We start from the raw sequence: 12,983 nt of genomic DNA on the forward strand, positions 1-12,983 counted from the left end.
TTGCAATGTACTTACTTGGGATGGCAGACATTCACTAAGTTATCACATGAGACCCGTTACCAAGTCTTGTATTTCATATTGATAGTTAATCAGAAAGTATTTCTACAAATATCCCCCCGCAAGAAGATCCCAAATGTTATATGAAGAACATATATACAAGAGATTCTTTCTTTTTAATACCAACTAATTCTGAGGAAACAATGAACATCTTAAAAAGTATAAAAAACAAAAATACCTCAGGATGGGACGATATATCTGCAAAGGTACTTCTTCATATTCCAGAGAATGCTTTGTCAACCTTGGCAGAAGCCATCAATTTTTCATTCTCGAGCGGAATATTTCCAAAATGTTTGAAGTTCGCAATCATAAACCCCTTATTTAAAGGAGGACATTGTGAGTTGGTTACAAACCTTAGACCCATTTCACTTTTGCCAACTCTTGCAAAGCTTATAGAAAAATTGGTGAAGAAGAGAATGATCTCATTTCTCAATACTAACCACTCACTTAGTAACTGCCAATTTGGTTTTCAAGAATCAAGGAGCACCAATGATGCTATGTTCTCAGTTCTAGAAAAAATATATTTCAGTATCAATGAGGGTGAAGTAGTTGCTGCTGTGTTTTGTGACCTTGCTAAGGCATTCGACTGCGTAAATCACAAAATTCTCTTGAATAATTTGGAAATGTATGGTTTCAGAGATGTAGCGTTGAAATGGTTTCATTCTTATTTGTCAGATCGCACCCAGTCTGTATTAGTTAATAATAAGAGATCTGAACCTCTGTTGGTATTTTGTGGGGTTCCGCAAGGTTCAGTACTCGGTCCACTACTGTTCCTGCTCTTCATAAATGACCTATCTCTCATCAATACGAAAGGAAAAATAACTCTATTTGCTGATGACACTACTATTGTTTGGCACTCAAAAGACAATACTGAACTATATAATAATATATCGGTTGATCTAGACATCGTTAAAAAGTGTTGTGATGCTAACAGACTGGCATTCAATACCACAAAAACCTGCATACTAACCTTTAAATGTATATTAAATGAAATTTATCTAGGGAATACTTTAATTAGCTCCGTCTCATCAAGTAAATTCTTGGGTTTGCATGTAGATATAATCTATCCTTTGATATATCCACATCTCTAATCTATGTAATAGGATGGCTTCGGGATGCTATGTTTTAAGGGTTATTACCAGAGAACTCAACTTGCAAGCTGCAAGAACAGTCTATTTTGCGGTAATAGAATCCCGCCTAAGATATGGAGTTTGCTTCTGGGGTAATGCTTCTCAGTTCTTGTTACAGTCTGTGTTTATCTTACAAAAGAGAGCGGTTATATATATTTGTAAGGCAAAACCGAGAGATTGCTGTAAACCCCTGTTTATTGATCAAAAAATCTTGACTCTGACATGCATTTTTATCCTTGAAAGTGTGTGTATGATGCACAAAAAATTTAATACTACCAGTGATTCAACAAACTCTTATAATACTAGGCATAATAGCCACTTAATTGCACTACCCATTCCTAAAAGCGCATTAATAAAAAAATGCATAATATACAAAGCAAGGAAAATGTTCAATCATTTGCCAGTATAGCTTCACTCCACTTCTTCATATAAAAATTTTCGAAGTGCTGTAAAATGTTTTATGCTAAATAAAGCTTTTTATACTTTAGACGAATATTATAATGAAGATTTTGACTAACATTGCAATCACTTGCATACGCACTTTATATTATTTTACTTGGTTTTATTATTTAAGGTGTTTATTTAATTTTGAATTGATCCCTTTGTGTTACATATGTATATGTGTGTGTGTGTGTGTGTATATATATAGATATATGTGTACATACATAAATGTATTTCTAAACTTTGTTAACAAGAATTCTGTTTTCTTTGGACAATAAAGTTCTTTCTCTCTCTCTCTCTCTCTCTCATGTTTCGCTAACACCGTAGCTTTTTCAACAGTTCAAATTCAAATCACAGTTGATAAAGCTGCCGTGTTAGCGAAACATGTGATATACAGGGTGTAACTGAATGAGTGTAGAACGTTCCAGGAGATGATTTCTCATCGAAGGGGGGATATGATCTTTCATATATGGAAACTTCATTGGAGCATCCCTTGTTGAGATACAGCCCCTTGAAGTGGGTACATAGAATTTGTATAACGGTTTTTTTCACAAGCACTGAGCTCGGCCAGTAATTTGTTTGGTTTGCCCCATGGTTGTAAGGGGTGGAAGGCGCAACCCCCTAAATTTATTCCCATTAAAACATATTTTTCGAGATTTAGTGAACAATTATAACAGAACAGAAATTATATCTTTCAATTCCATAGTGTAATGAAATATGTATTGCAGTTTTGTACTTTGTTCAAGTGAAAATGACACAAAGTGTTGTTCTTTGATTCAGCGCTGTTTCGACCCGCCATAGTGCTAGGCTGAATCACAAATTCGTTGCTGGATTCAACTGTTGGAGTATGTGAGGGCGACGACATCTTCCCTTACGAAGACATCATCTATGGGATCTATAAGATAAACGAGGTTCTCCAAGGCGGTCAGTTAAAACCTTCATACTCATGTTGCATTGAAAGCTGCAGTTAATGACAGGGAACGAACTTCATCGGCAGTCAATTTCGAAGCTTGGCTTTGCAACTGACCGCCTTGGTAAGCGGATATTCAAGGACTGAGTTCTTTGTCGATCCCATAGATGGCGTGTTCTTAAGAGGAGATGTCATCATCCTTCTTCATATTTTGTGCTAAAATGAAAATTTGTGTTAATATATATTCATATATTGAAAATCAAAGGTGTTTGCCGGCTTTTTTTCTGGCACTAATTCAAAAGTTTCAAAATTCAAACATTTCCAAAGACCAATAAAATGTTTATCAAAAATGTCAATTATTTATTGCCTAGGATGTAGAGCATCATGAGAATAGACAGTTAAAGGCAATCATACAGTTGAACAATTAAAATAACATTAATATCATCGATAACGTACAAATTCCTCAAACGACCACTAAAAGAGTTTAAAACCTTAAATAAATTTACGTTAGATATCTCGAAAATTTACTGACGCGGAGGCATGAAGCCGTGTTGTGGAGAAGGCTGGGTGAATCCCTTCGAATAGGGATTGCCTTGAGCAGATGTAGGATAGACCACGCTACCGGGAGGGTGGCCGTACTGTTGCTGCTGAGGGTAAGCCAGGCTGGCTTGAGAGGGGTTCGAATAAGCATTGGAACTGGGAACCTGGGAGCTGTCCATAACTTGAGGAACGTACCTTCTGCAAGTGAAAAATATTATTGAAAGGTTCAGAAAAATCTGTAATTATTTTATTGCCAAATCGACCATGCTACAGTTTGAATGAATTTTTTTAATTTAATTTTGAGTATAATTTTTTATGTTACAAATCATTTTTAACCTTAGCATGTAAATTATTATATCACTGTTAATGTGTAAACTAAACAAAAAATATATTTGGCTTTGACTTCTCCAACTTTTTACAAAAAATTGTGGGAAACTTCCACAGGAAGGAACAAATCAATTCCCAGTATATTGTTATTGTTTCGAAAGTTATTTGATATTTTTTTTGGATCTTGTGAATAAACATAAAAATGGAACATTGGGCCACAGAGTGTAACTGGAAACCAACACACACACACAGACAGGAACCTGAATAAAAACTGTAATCACCATCACGACAAAAGGTAGAGGTAAAACGTTGGTTGAGAGGGCCCATCTATTGTGTGGTCTCCTTACTTTATCTATAAAATATTATTAAAAAGAGTCCAGAATAAATTCTTGAGGACTTCTGCTTACGAAATGGGTTTTCAATTGGGACATTACAACTATAATGATGAATTGAAGGAGTTATATTTTTAGGAGTGATTAATTTTTGGGAAAGAAAGTTTTTGGCTTTCTACTACTCCATCTTGATACAAAAAACAAGGACGAGGGAATCTTCCAAGGAAAGGAAGGAAGTAATCAATTTGAAAATAAGTAACTCTATACATGGATGTGTAGATCATGCAAAGAAGTAACTTTCAGACACAAACTGAAAGAAAGTCCTCCTGAAACAGCTACTTTCATATAAACATTGAATTACACGAAAGAAAAATTCTTTCGAAACAAATACTTCTATATGAACACTGAAAGTTACTTCTTTGCATGATCTACACATCCATGTAGAGTTACTTATTTTGAAATTGATTACTTCCTTCCTTTCCTTGGAAGATTCCCGTCCCTTGTTTTTTGTATCAAGATGGAGTAGTAGAAAGCCAAAAACTTTCTTTCCCAAAAACTACAATGATATCTGTTCAATTCTCCATTTGACAACTTTGGAAAATTAAGGAATCTAAACAGACTTATTGTTTCCATTTCAAGTTGTTAGCAGGTCACTAATATTGTTCAGAATTTCTTAACGTTATTAATTTAAGAGTGAGGCGAGGGAAACTAGAGAAGATAACACTATCTTTATTATACAGATATATTTAAAAAACTATTGATTCAATAGTCCAATGTGTTGAATTTTAGGCTATTGAGTCAGTACTAAATTTTGTTTACAAACTACATGAGGAATCCAAAAATTCCGTAATTAATTATGTTTTTGCCATTTAGTTCATTAACATTTGGATCTAGGTATAAGTTTTCAACAATCTATTTTTACATATTATTAGGGTAATTGTTTTACACTTTTTCTGTATCAAAAGGGTTTCATTCCCGTTTATACCAATAGAATTGAAAATAAAGTTAAAATTCTCATTAACCTAGTCATTACTACTCCACCAGAAATAACTCGAATATTTTTGATTTTAAATCGTGGTTTACTGCCCTGCAAATCGCGAAGATTGTATCTTCATTTTGTGAAAAATCATTTTGAACATGTATGGGTATTGTTTGCAGAATTTTGCATCTTATTTCTGAAAATAAAATTTGTGTGACGATCAATAATCGAGATATTCACATGTAATACCCATAGTCATATCGCTTCAAATGTTATTCTGTGAGAAAAAATGTTGTTTCATAAAAATAAGCCATGCTGGAAGTCATGAAAAATGAAGAGGCGACCTTCTTGATTAGGAGGGCAATTTTGGCGGTTCGAAAGTTATTATTACATTAACAAAATGGTTGATAAAACAAAAATTCAATGATTGAATTTATCAGTATGTATCAAGGTTCAAACTGATGCACTGACAAATAAATGTGAACCGTGCATTTAAAAAGTTTCATTTCACATGTGCTCTCGTGCAGGCATGCTTCAGGTTTGTATCATCGTGTATGGGTCAACTTTGAAAGGCATTTTTGTAAATAAGTCAATGTTTCTTCCTCTTTTTTGGGTTTTCAACCTGCCTCAATCTGAAAAATAAACAAAGCTAAATCAATTACACTTTAGCAGATTCAGATTGATTTAGTTTTGTGTATTTTTCAGATTGTGAAAAAAAAAACATTAATATGCCTACTTTTCATGAAAAGATATTTTTTGATACTTGAAAATACTCAAAAATAAACAAAAACATAAAACTCAAATCGTAACAATATAAGGAATCATAACTATTTAACATGCAATTCCAAAAGTAGCCATGAGTATAAAACTAATAAAGGGAGAAATCAGATGGTGGACCTTTTATGAAAAATTACTAATTGATCCTGAACAGAAACAACATCCAAAAAATGCCATAAAAATTCATTGGAGAAGTTCAAACATCATATATCTTTATAAACTAATTTTTATGTTAGCAAGCGCTTCAATCATGTGCTTATAACGTGTAAAATTTCCTTTGAACCAGAAAAATATAGTTGAAAATTTGTTTTTCGAATTTTGAATAAATAAATGAAAAAAAAAAAAATTAGATAATGGGACTCACCCAGTTGTCTGGAAGGTGTATTGCTGCGGATAAGGCAACGAGCCATACTGCATCCCAGGAAAATTAGCAGCATTAGATGATCTGCCAAAGTAATCAGTCATGTGGGGATTGGCAGCTGCGGAAGTGACCACTGATTGCTGACCAGGTGTGGTGGCCATGGAAACGGACTGAGGTCTACTACTGGCTCCCTCATTGTTGATTTGCGGAGTCGAAGGCTTGGAGGACTCCTTGTGATCTTCGGTACCATTTTTTTGATTCTTGTCCTGCAGCGGATCAAACTCGCCCGAGTTCACCTTATTGAGAGAGGAGGCTGATTGGTTGGAATCTATGTTTGATGTTTCGCCAGATTCTGCATACGAAATAAATTATTTTGAATTATAATATGAAGGATGAAGCACTTCAAAATGATCTAAGTGAATTTTGCTTACCTTGATGAGCCCCACTAGCAACTTTATTTTCATTAACGTCAATAGAATCTAATATATCATTTACTTGATCTCTTATATTTCTAAGCTGCTTTTTCAAATTGATTACTTCAGTTGAAGATAATGCACTTGTCGCATCAGTCTTCAATTCAGAATTCAATAATATTTGTAATTTCAGTATCCGGCTACTCTGAATAGCAAAAGACAAGTCATTGCTTTCAAATATCGTTATCAAGTCACCATCTGGAAAAATATCCGATTAAAGCGGACAAAGACAAAGAATGTGGAACTAATCTGATAATCTAATTTGTAAATATGAGTACCTTCATCTTTGTATTTGATTGTGATGTCATCATTAGCTGATAATTTACCCCTAAAAAACCTCTGCATCATTAAAACCAGTTCATCATAAGTAAGAGATTCGTTGTGTATTGGAATTCGTCTAATATCATCGCCGAGTTGCACTTTAATTATTAATTTACCGCTTAAATCCAACTCACTTTTTATATCCATTTCGTTCTGAAAATATTCAAATAGAATATTATATTCATATACAAAACTTATACTTACGTTATCATTAAATGGTTTTGTAAGGAACAGGTGCAAAATGTGATATAATTCCAATGCAAAAGAGACTGAAACTATTAAAAATGGACAAAAACACAAAATACGACAACAATGTCAAAAGTTTTTTTGTTCGATGCCATAAAAACAACACCGCGGTCTTGTTTGACGTCAAAAATATGTCGTTGTCATTATACTGAACCTTACAGTGTTGCCGCAACTAAAATTTGTTTCAAAATCTTTATAGAGTTTTCTATTGGTGAAAAGCACATTCATAAAAAACAGATATACCGAATAGGTATACACTTACATTTTTTCAAATCCAAACATGTTCAACTATGCTAACTCAAATTGAACTAAATTTAGAGAAATATATCAGATGGCACCAATGCGATTTCTTTTTCATACGGCTATTGAAAACAGACTACAAAAAACTGAACTCGATTGGATCTTGAATTCGAATAACTTTTCCAAACGCTAGCGCCACTTGTGGTTTTGATGAACATTCGGAAAATCCCGACTACAACTGAAAATAATTATCAATACTAATACAATCGATTCCACTTATTTTCAATACGCTGTTTGACATTATGAAGCAACAAATACTCATTTCAAATTTGTTTTTTGTTCAATGATGGTTTTATTTTTGAGATATGTATATTTTCTATAGGTATTCACCAGTTTTATCCCAAAACTGTAATTCATTTTGCATATCATCAAATACTTGCAATTTATTTTTTCTTTTTTTCCTTTTGAATATTCCATGAATGTATTACTATTACGATATGTATATTTCCTATATTTAACACTTCCATCTCAAAATTGTATACTGTGTACAGGAATTGGGACTAGTGCCAGTTTGGACAATAAAAGTTTTTTTTTATTATGAAAAATTCATTTGTAAATCGAAACAGTTTTCACAGCATTATTGAGGTTGATTCACTGGTTGAAATAAAAATATTTCAAAACTGAGACATATGTTTGTTCCCTATTTGGAGTGCTTTCATATTGTAGCTGCAAGTACTCAGATATAATTCACAGAACTCTAACGCGCTTGTGAGTTTATAAGTGCCTCCATGATGGACAAATCATGGGTATAGAAATCTGATCCATATTTAAATAATAAGAAATAATCAAAACTCTTACGTCAATATGTAGAGAAGTAGTTGGAACGCATGTAAACAATGCTATTGCCATATTTCGAGCAGTGTTAACTCTTGTTAACATGTATCAATATATCAATAATATTATTGTTGAACTTCCGATGGTGCAAATCGTTTCAATTATTTTACTAGAATAAATTATTTCAATGGATGATGTGCTAATTCTTCTTATGTTACGCACATTTATTTATGTACCGCCACTGTGAATGAATCATTTACAAGACTGTTCGAAAAGAAAGGAAGAAGAGGGAAAAAGTGGAAAGGAAGAAGAGAATTGGAGGGAAAATAAAATTGAAAATTGTTTATTATTGAAATTGTAATTTTTGTTGGAACAAAATTAAAATTATTTTTTCAACAATGAGCGCTATGGAGATTGATGAACCACTTCAAAAACCATCGACATCATGCAAACAAGGAGATCATACAAGTAACAAGAAGCATTGCAATCTACCTTGGTAACCAAATTTTTAATATTATCATAAAAAAAGTCTATTGATTTTTGTTATAGGATTGAAAAGTACAGACCGCAAACATTTCAAGAAATAGTAGGAAACGAAGACACTCTTACAAGGCTCTCCATTTTTTCCAAACAAGGGAATGTACCAAATGTCATAATTGCTGTAGGTATTATTTTCTGAAATAATTTTCTGGTTGTTTTGATTTGAATTCTGTATAATCGGACCTTAAGGTCTTTAAACAACCTCTTGAAGTTGGCCAAGCAATAGTCATTGAGGTGAGAGTTGCCTGGTTGAATAAAGGCCATAGAGTCAAATATTTTTATATGTCATTACGATCATTGTTGAACCAGTACATTGAACAGAGCCTACATACATATTTACAATCCTCTTTTCTACCGCATCACAACTGTTGACATAAATGTAGTCACCAATTAATCTTATTAATCATTATTACGCCTTGGTCAAAGAAAAAACGGAGTGGTTTAAGTTTGACGATAGTCGTGTCGTGAAGTGTTCTGGCGATGCATTGAATTTATTGGAGCCTCTGGAGACACCTTACATTTTGTTTTATGAGAGAGAGGACATTGTTAGATCAAGATCTTCAGATGATGTGGTGCTGCAGGTTTTCCGGGTTTTCCTGCAGCTGAAAAAGCAAATGCGCCACTGGAATCAATGAAGTCGCCCCGGAGCGCCAATTAATTTTTATTGTTGTATTTATTTTATTTTTGAAATTATTATTACAATATGTTAAAGCTGAAAAATCAAAAAATATTAATCTTTGAGGGATTATGATTTTTTTTTCAGGGCCCTCCAGGTGTAGGTAAAACTACTACAATTCTCTGCCTTGCCAAAATTCTCTTAGGCCCTTCTTTCAAAGATGCTGTGCTAGAGCTCAATGCTTCCAATGATAGAGGAATAGATATTGTACGAAATAAAGTAAAAATGTTTGCTCAGCAAAAAGTAACTCTACCTCCTGGCAGACATAAGATCATTATTTTAGATGAAGTAGACAGGTAGGAGTGAATAATGTTCATAATTTAAATAATATTTATAGAGTCTCAAATGATTAATAATAAATCAGCATGGTATGTCTTGAGATGTTTTCTTACTATGTTGATTATAAAGTGAGGTTTAAGAACATTTTCAGTATGAAACTTTTAAGTTCCACTGACTATTTGAAGTGAAATTATAACATTTATGTTGTTATCAAATCACTCTTTCAGTATGACCGAAGGTGCTCAGCAAGCTCTGCGGCGGACTATGGAAATTTTATAGCAACACCACAAGATTTGCTTTAGCTTGCAATTACAGCGAGAAAGTTATAGAAGCAATACAGTCTAGATGTGCCATTTTGAGGTATTCTCGTTTGACGGATGCACAAGTAATGGCCAGAATTATCCAGATCTGTGAAAAGGAAGATGTACAAACATTCTTTTGTGATTGTCACTCTGTTATCTAGTACATACTTTTTAGGTTAAGTATACCGATGATGGCCTGGAGGCGGTCGTATTCACTGCTCAGGGCGATATGAGGCAGGCCTTGAACAATTTGCAATCGACCCACAATGGTTTCGGAGAAGTAAATTCTCAGAATGTGTTCAAAGTTTGTGATGAACCTCATCCCATGCTCATCAAATATGCTGACAAGCTGTATGAATGGGGACATCCGGAAAGCTTATAAGGTCATAGAACATCTGTGGAATCTTGGATATGCTGCAGAAGATATAATAAAGAACATCTTCAAGGTGTGCAAGAACATGGACATGGAGGAAGCTTTAAAACTAGAGTTTATAAAAAGTAAGTCATGTTTTATGAATCGATTCACTTTATATTTATTTGTTTTTATCTGAAGCACAATGAAAAAAGTTATTTTTTCGTTCAATATCTGAAAACCTGACTAACATTATCATTCCCTATGACCCCTTGAGATATTAAAAAAATATTATGTTCCAACACAAACAAGGTTTGTAGCCCACGAATTCTAGTGAGTGGCAAATGTTGATACTTTCATCAAAAAAAACAAAACTTTTTTTCAATCCCAACTCAGATCCAATGAACCACTCTTTCTGAACTGAGGCATTATCTTCATTTTTGAAAACATCCATTGTAATATATATTTTAAATGTAATAATAATATTAATAGACGGAAAGTTACTGCAGCAATCTTTTGTTATTTTTCCAAAGTTGTCGAGTGTGTAAATCAGGTGTTTTTGCTCTGAAAACTGCACAATTATGGAATTCAGAAATTACTTACAAATCGTTCGAGTCCTATCTAACTAGCAAAAGTCACTTGTGATGCATTGTTTGAAACCTTTGGTGAAGTAATGAATATTACGGGAGTTTCATCCCAACACTAAACCGTAATTTATAACACCTCGACACGTGTTTTGATCACCAACTGATCATCTTCAAGAGGAAGATTGAACTAAATATACTTACAATGTTATCGTTATTTATATCATTGAGTGTCTTAAATTAATTTTACAATTTGCCTTATCTACTTGTTTTAAATTATTTTTACACTGTGTCCTCAAGTCAGGCGAATCTAATAATCAAAATATTATAAGCTATATAAAATTGATTTCACAATATTGCCCTATCTACTTGTCTTAAATTATTTTACGATGTGTTATTTTGTAATAGTCAGGTAAATCTAATGAATAAAATATTATTTTAACAAGCTGTATAGTTATAATATCTTAACAAGCTGTATATCTATATTATTTTAACAAGCTGTATAGTTATAATATTTTAACAAGCTAATAGTGTACTATATAGCTTGTTAAAATAATATTTTATTTATTGGACTTACCTGACTGTTACACAAGGACACATCGTAAAATTAATTTAAGACAAGTAGATAGGGCAATATTGTAAAATTAATTTTATATACCTTATAATATTTTAATTATTAGATTCACCTAACTATTACATAAGGACACATTGTAAAATTCAAGACAAGTAGATAAGGCAAATTGTAAAATTAATATAAGACACTCAAGACGCAGGTACCTAGAAACAGGTATCTATGGTATAAATAATTTGTAAGTATGATTAGTTTGATCTTCCTCTTGAAGATGATCACTTGGTGATTGAAACATGTGTCGAGGTGTAAAATAAGGGTTTGGTGTTGGGAGAAAACTCCTGTAATATTTAGCAGAAGTCAATTGGTTAAAATCTTTTTACTTTATCTGAGATGTCTTACGTCTTATATAGCTCACAAAGTACTACAAGTTTGGTCCCATCCAATTTCTCCATTTTATCGGCGATTTAACATCCATTGTAATTGAGGGTAAATCTAGCTTATTTGCAGGTGACTCCTTAATATTATGGCGTGAAAGCATTACTATAGAACTTCCCAATGCTATCTGCCCAGATATCGAAAAAAACGGATTAGTGTAATGCAAATTTTTCAGTTTTGGTTGGTTTCCGTGTTTTGCCGTGATCTTTGAGTATAATCTCTATGAGATGACAGCTTCAATTCCAGAAGAATACTTCGACCACCCCACTGAAGATGGCTGCCGATGTTGCAGTTGAAATGTTTGGAGATTATTACCAAGGAAGACCAAGGCAAAACCCGGAAACCAATCAAAACATTCACGCCAGCGTGAAAGTCTACTACACTCCTGTTGATGTTTGTTCGTGTAAAATAGTTCAACCCAATATAGCCCAATATAGCATTTATTATCGTTCACTATAGGCAGTGATCCCAATAAATTTAGGGAAATGGCTAATGCATCTATAAGTAAAGTCAGTTGCACCCTGAAAACGTCAATGAATTCAGAACAAGACTAGGCTCAATTGATTGGACCTCTCTATATTTCACTGATATGAATTGTGATTTTCTTATTTTTCTGAAGAAATTTCCTGGTGTTATGATGTTTCTTGTCCTTTTAAAAGAACTAGGCCTAGGGAAAATAAATCACACCTATGGATCTCAAATGATTCACTCAAAGAGAGCAAAGCCTTAAGAGATTTGTTTTGGTTAATTTCCACTAACTGTAATGTGGACCATCAAGCTATGCAATTGTATAAACAAAAAATTGAAGAACACAAATTGAATATAAAAAAAGAAAAAAGTCACTATTACGATTCCAAAATCAGGAAATCCAGTAACAAAACTAAACAAGTTTGGAAAATAATAAATAATGAATTGGGAAATAAAAAAGAGCACTTGGGAACAAACCTATTACTCTAAAAAATGAATTAGAGGAGGAAATTAACAATCCACAAGAAATTTCAAACCTTTTCGTTGAACATTTTTTCATCTTCTGCCGAATTGCTCATCTCAGTAGCACTTTGGTCAAAATGTATTACTTCCCGTCACCTATTCGAAAATACTGGTTTTTCAGTATCCCTTCAATACAATCCCCATTCACACAAGACAAAATTCTAGGTACCTGGAAACAATGGCAAAAAAAATACCCGCAGTACTGATTGTATCTCAATATTTACTGTGAAAAAAATGGTAGACCTTCTAATCGGCCACTATTTTTTTGATGAATCAGTCATTTTTT

At 33.2% G+C, this 12,983-nt stretch overlaps 2 protein-coding genes across 3 annotated transcripts in view; one reads left to right on the forward strand and one right to left on the reverse strand.

The window, feature by feature from the left end:
• Positions 1 to 2,877: 2,877 nt before the first annotated feature.
• On the reverse strand, positions 2,878 to 7,012 carry LOC111503070 (protein TFG). Of its 2 annotated transcripts, none has more exons than XM_074180472.1 (5): positions 6,853 to 7,011; positions 6,606 to 6,801; positions 6,286 to 6,525; positions 5,858 to 6,206; positions 2,878 to 3,276 (listed from the first exon to the last, which is right to left on the reverse strand). In XM_074180472.1, exons 2-5 carry the CDS (start codon positions 6,793 to 6,795, stop codon positions 3,063 to 3,065), a joined length of 993 nt encoding a protein of 330 aa, XP_074036573.1. In that variant the 5' UTR covers positions 6,796 to 6,801; positions 6,853 to 7,011; the 3' UTR covers positions 2,878 to 3,062. The 2 variants fall into 2 exon arrangements, with proteins under 2 accessions (XP_074036573.1, XP_074036578.1); XM_074180477.1 differs by lacking the exon at positions 2,878 to 3,276 and adding an exon at positions 4,466 to 5,348 and having other exon boundaries at positions 6,853 to 7,012.
• Positions 7,013 to 8,014: 1,002 nt separating this feature from the next.
• Positions 8,015 to 12,983, forward strand: part of LOC141487476 (replication factor C subunit 2-like) — a 5,824-nt gene continuing 855 nt past the window's right edge. Inside the window, 7 exon segments of the mRNA XM_074186561.1 lie at positions 8,015 to 8,464; positions 8,518 to 8,629; positions 9,272 to 9,480; positions 9,691 to 9,736; positions 9,738 to 9,887; positions 9,941 to 10,101; positions 10,103 to 10,263. Of these exon segments, the coding sequence (XP_074042662.1) occupies positions 8,367 to 8,464; positions 8,518 to 8,629; positions 9,272 to 9,480; positions 9,691 to 9,736; positions 9,738 to 9,887; positions 9,941 to 10,101; positions 10,103 to 10,263 (937 nt within the window). The 5' untranslated portion in view covers positions 8,015 to 8,366.

Source organism: Leptinotarsa decemlineata, unplaced genomic scaffold (assembly GCF_025532065.1).
Source record: "Leptinotarsa decemlineata unplaced genomic scaffold, Ldec_3_MD MMD2_P_RNA_scaffold_2, whole genome shotgun sequence".
Classification (NCBI taxonomy): domain Eukaryota; kingdom Metazoa; phylum Arthropoda; class Insecta; order Coleoptera; family Chrysomelidae; genus Leptinotarsa; species Leptinotarsa decemlineata.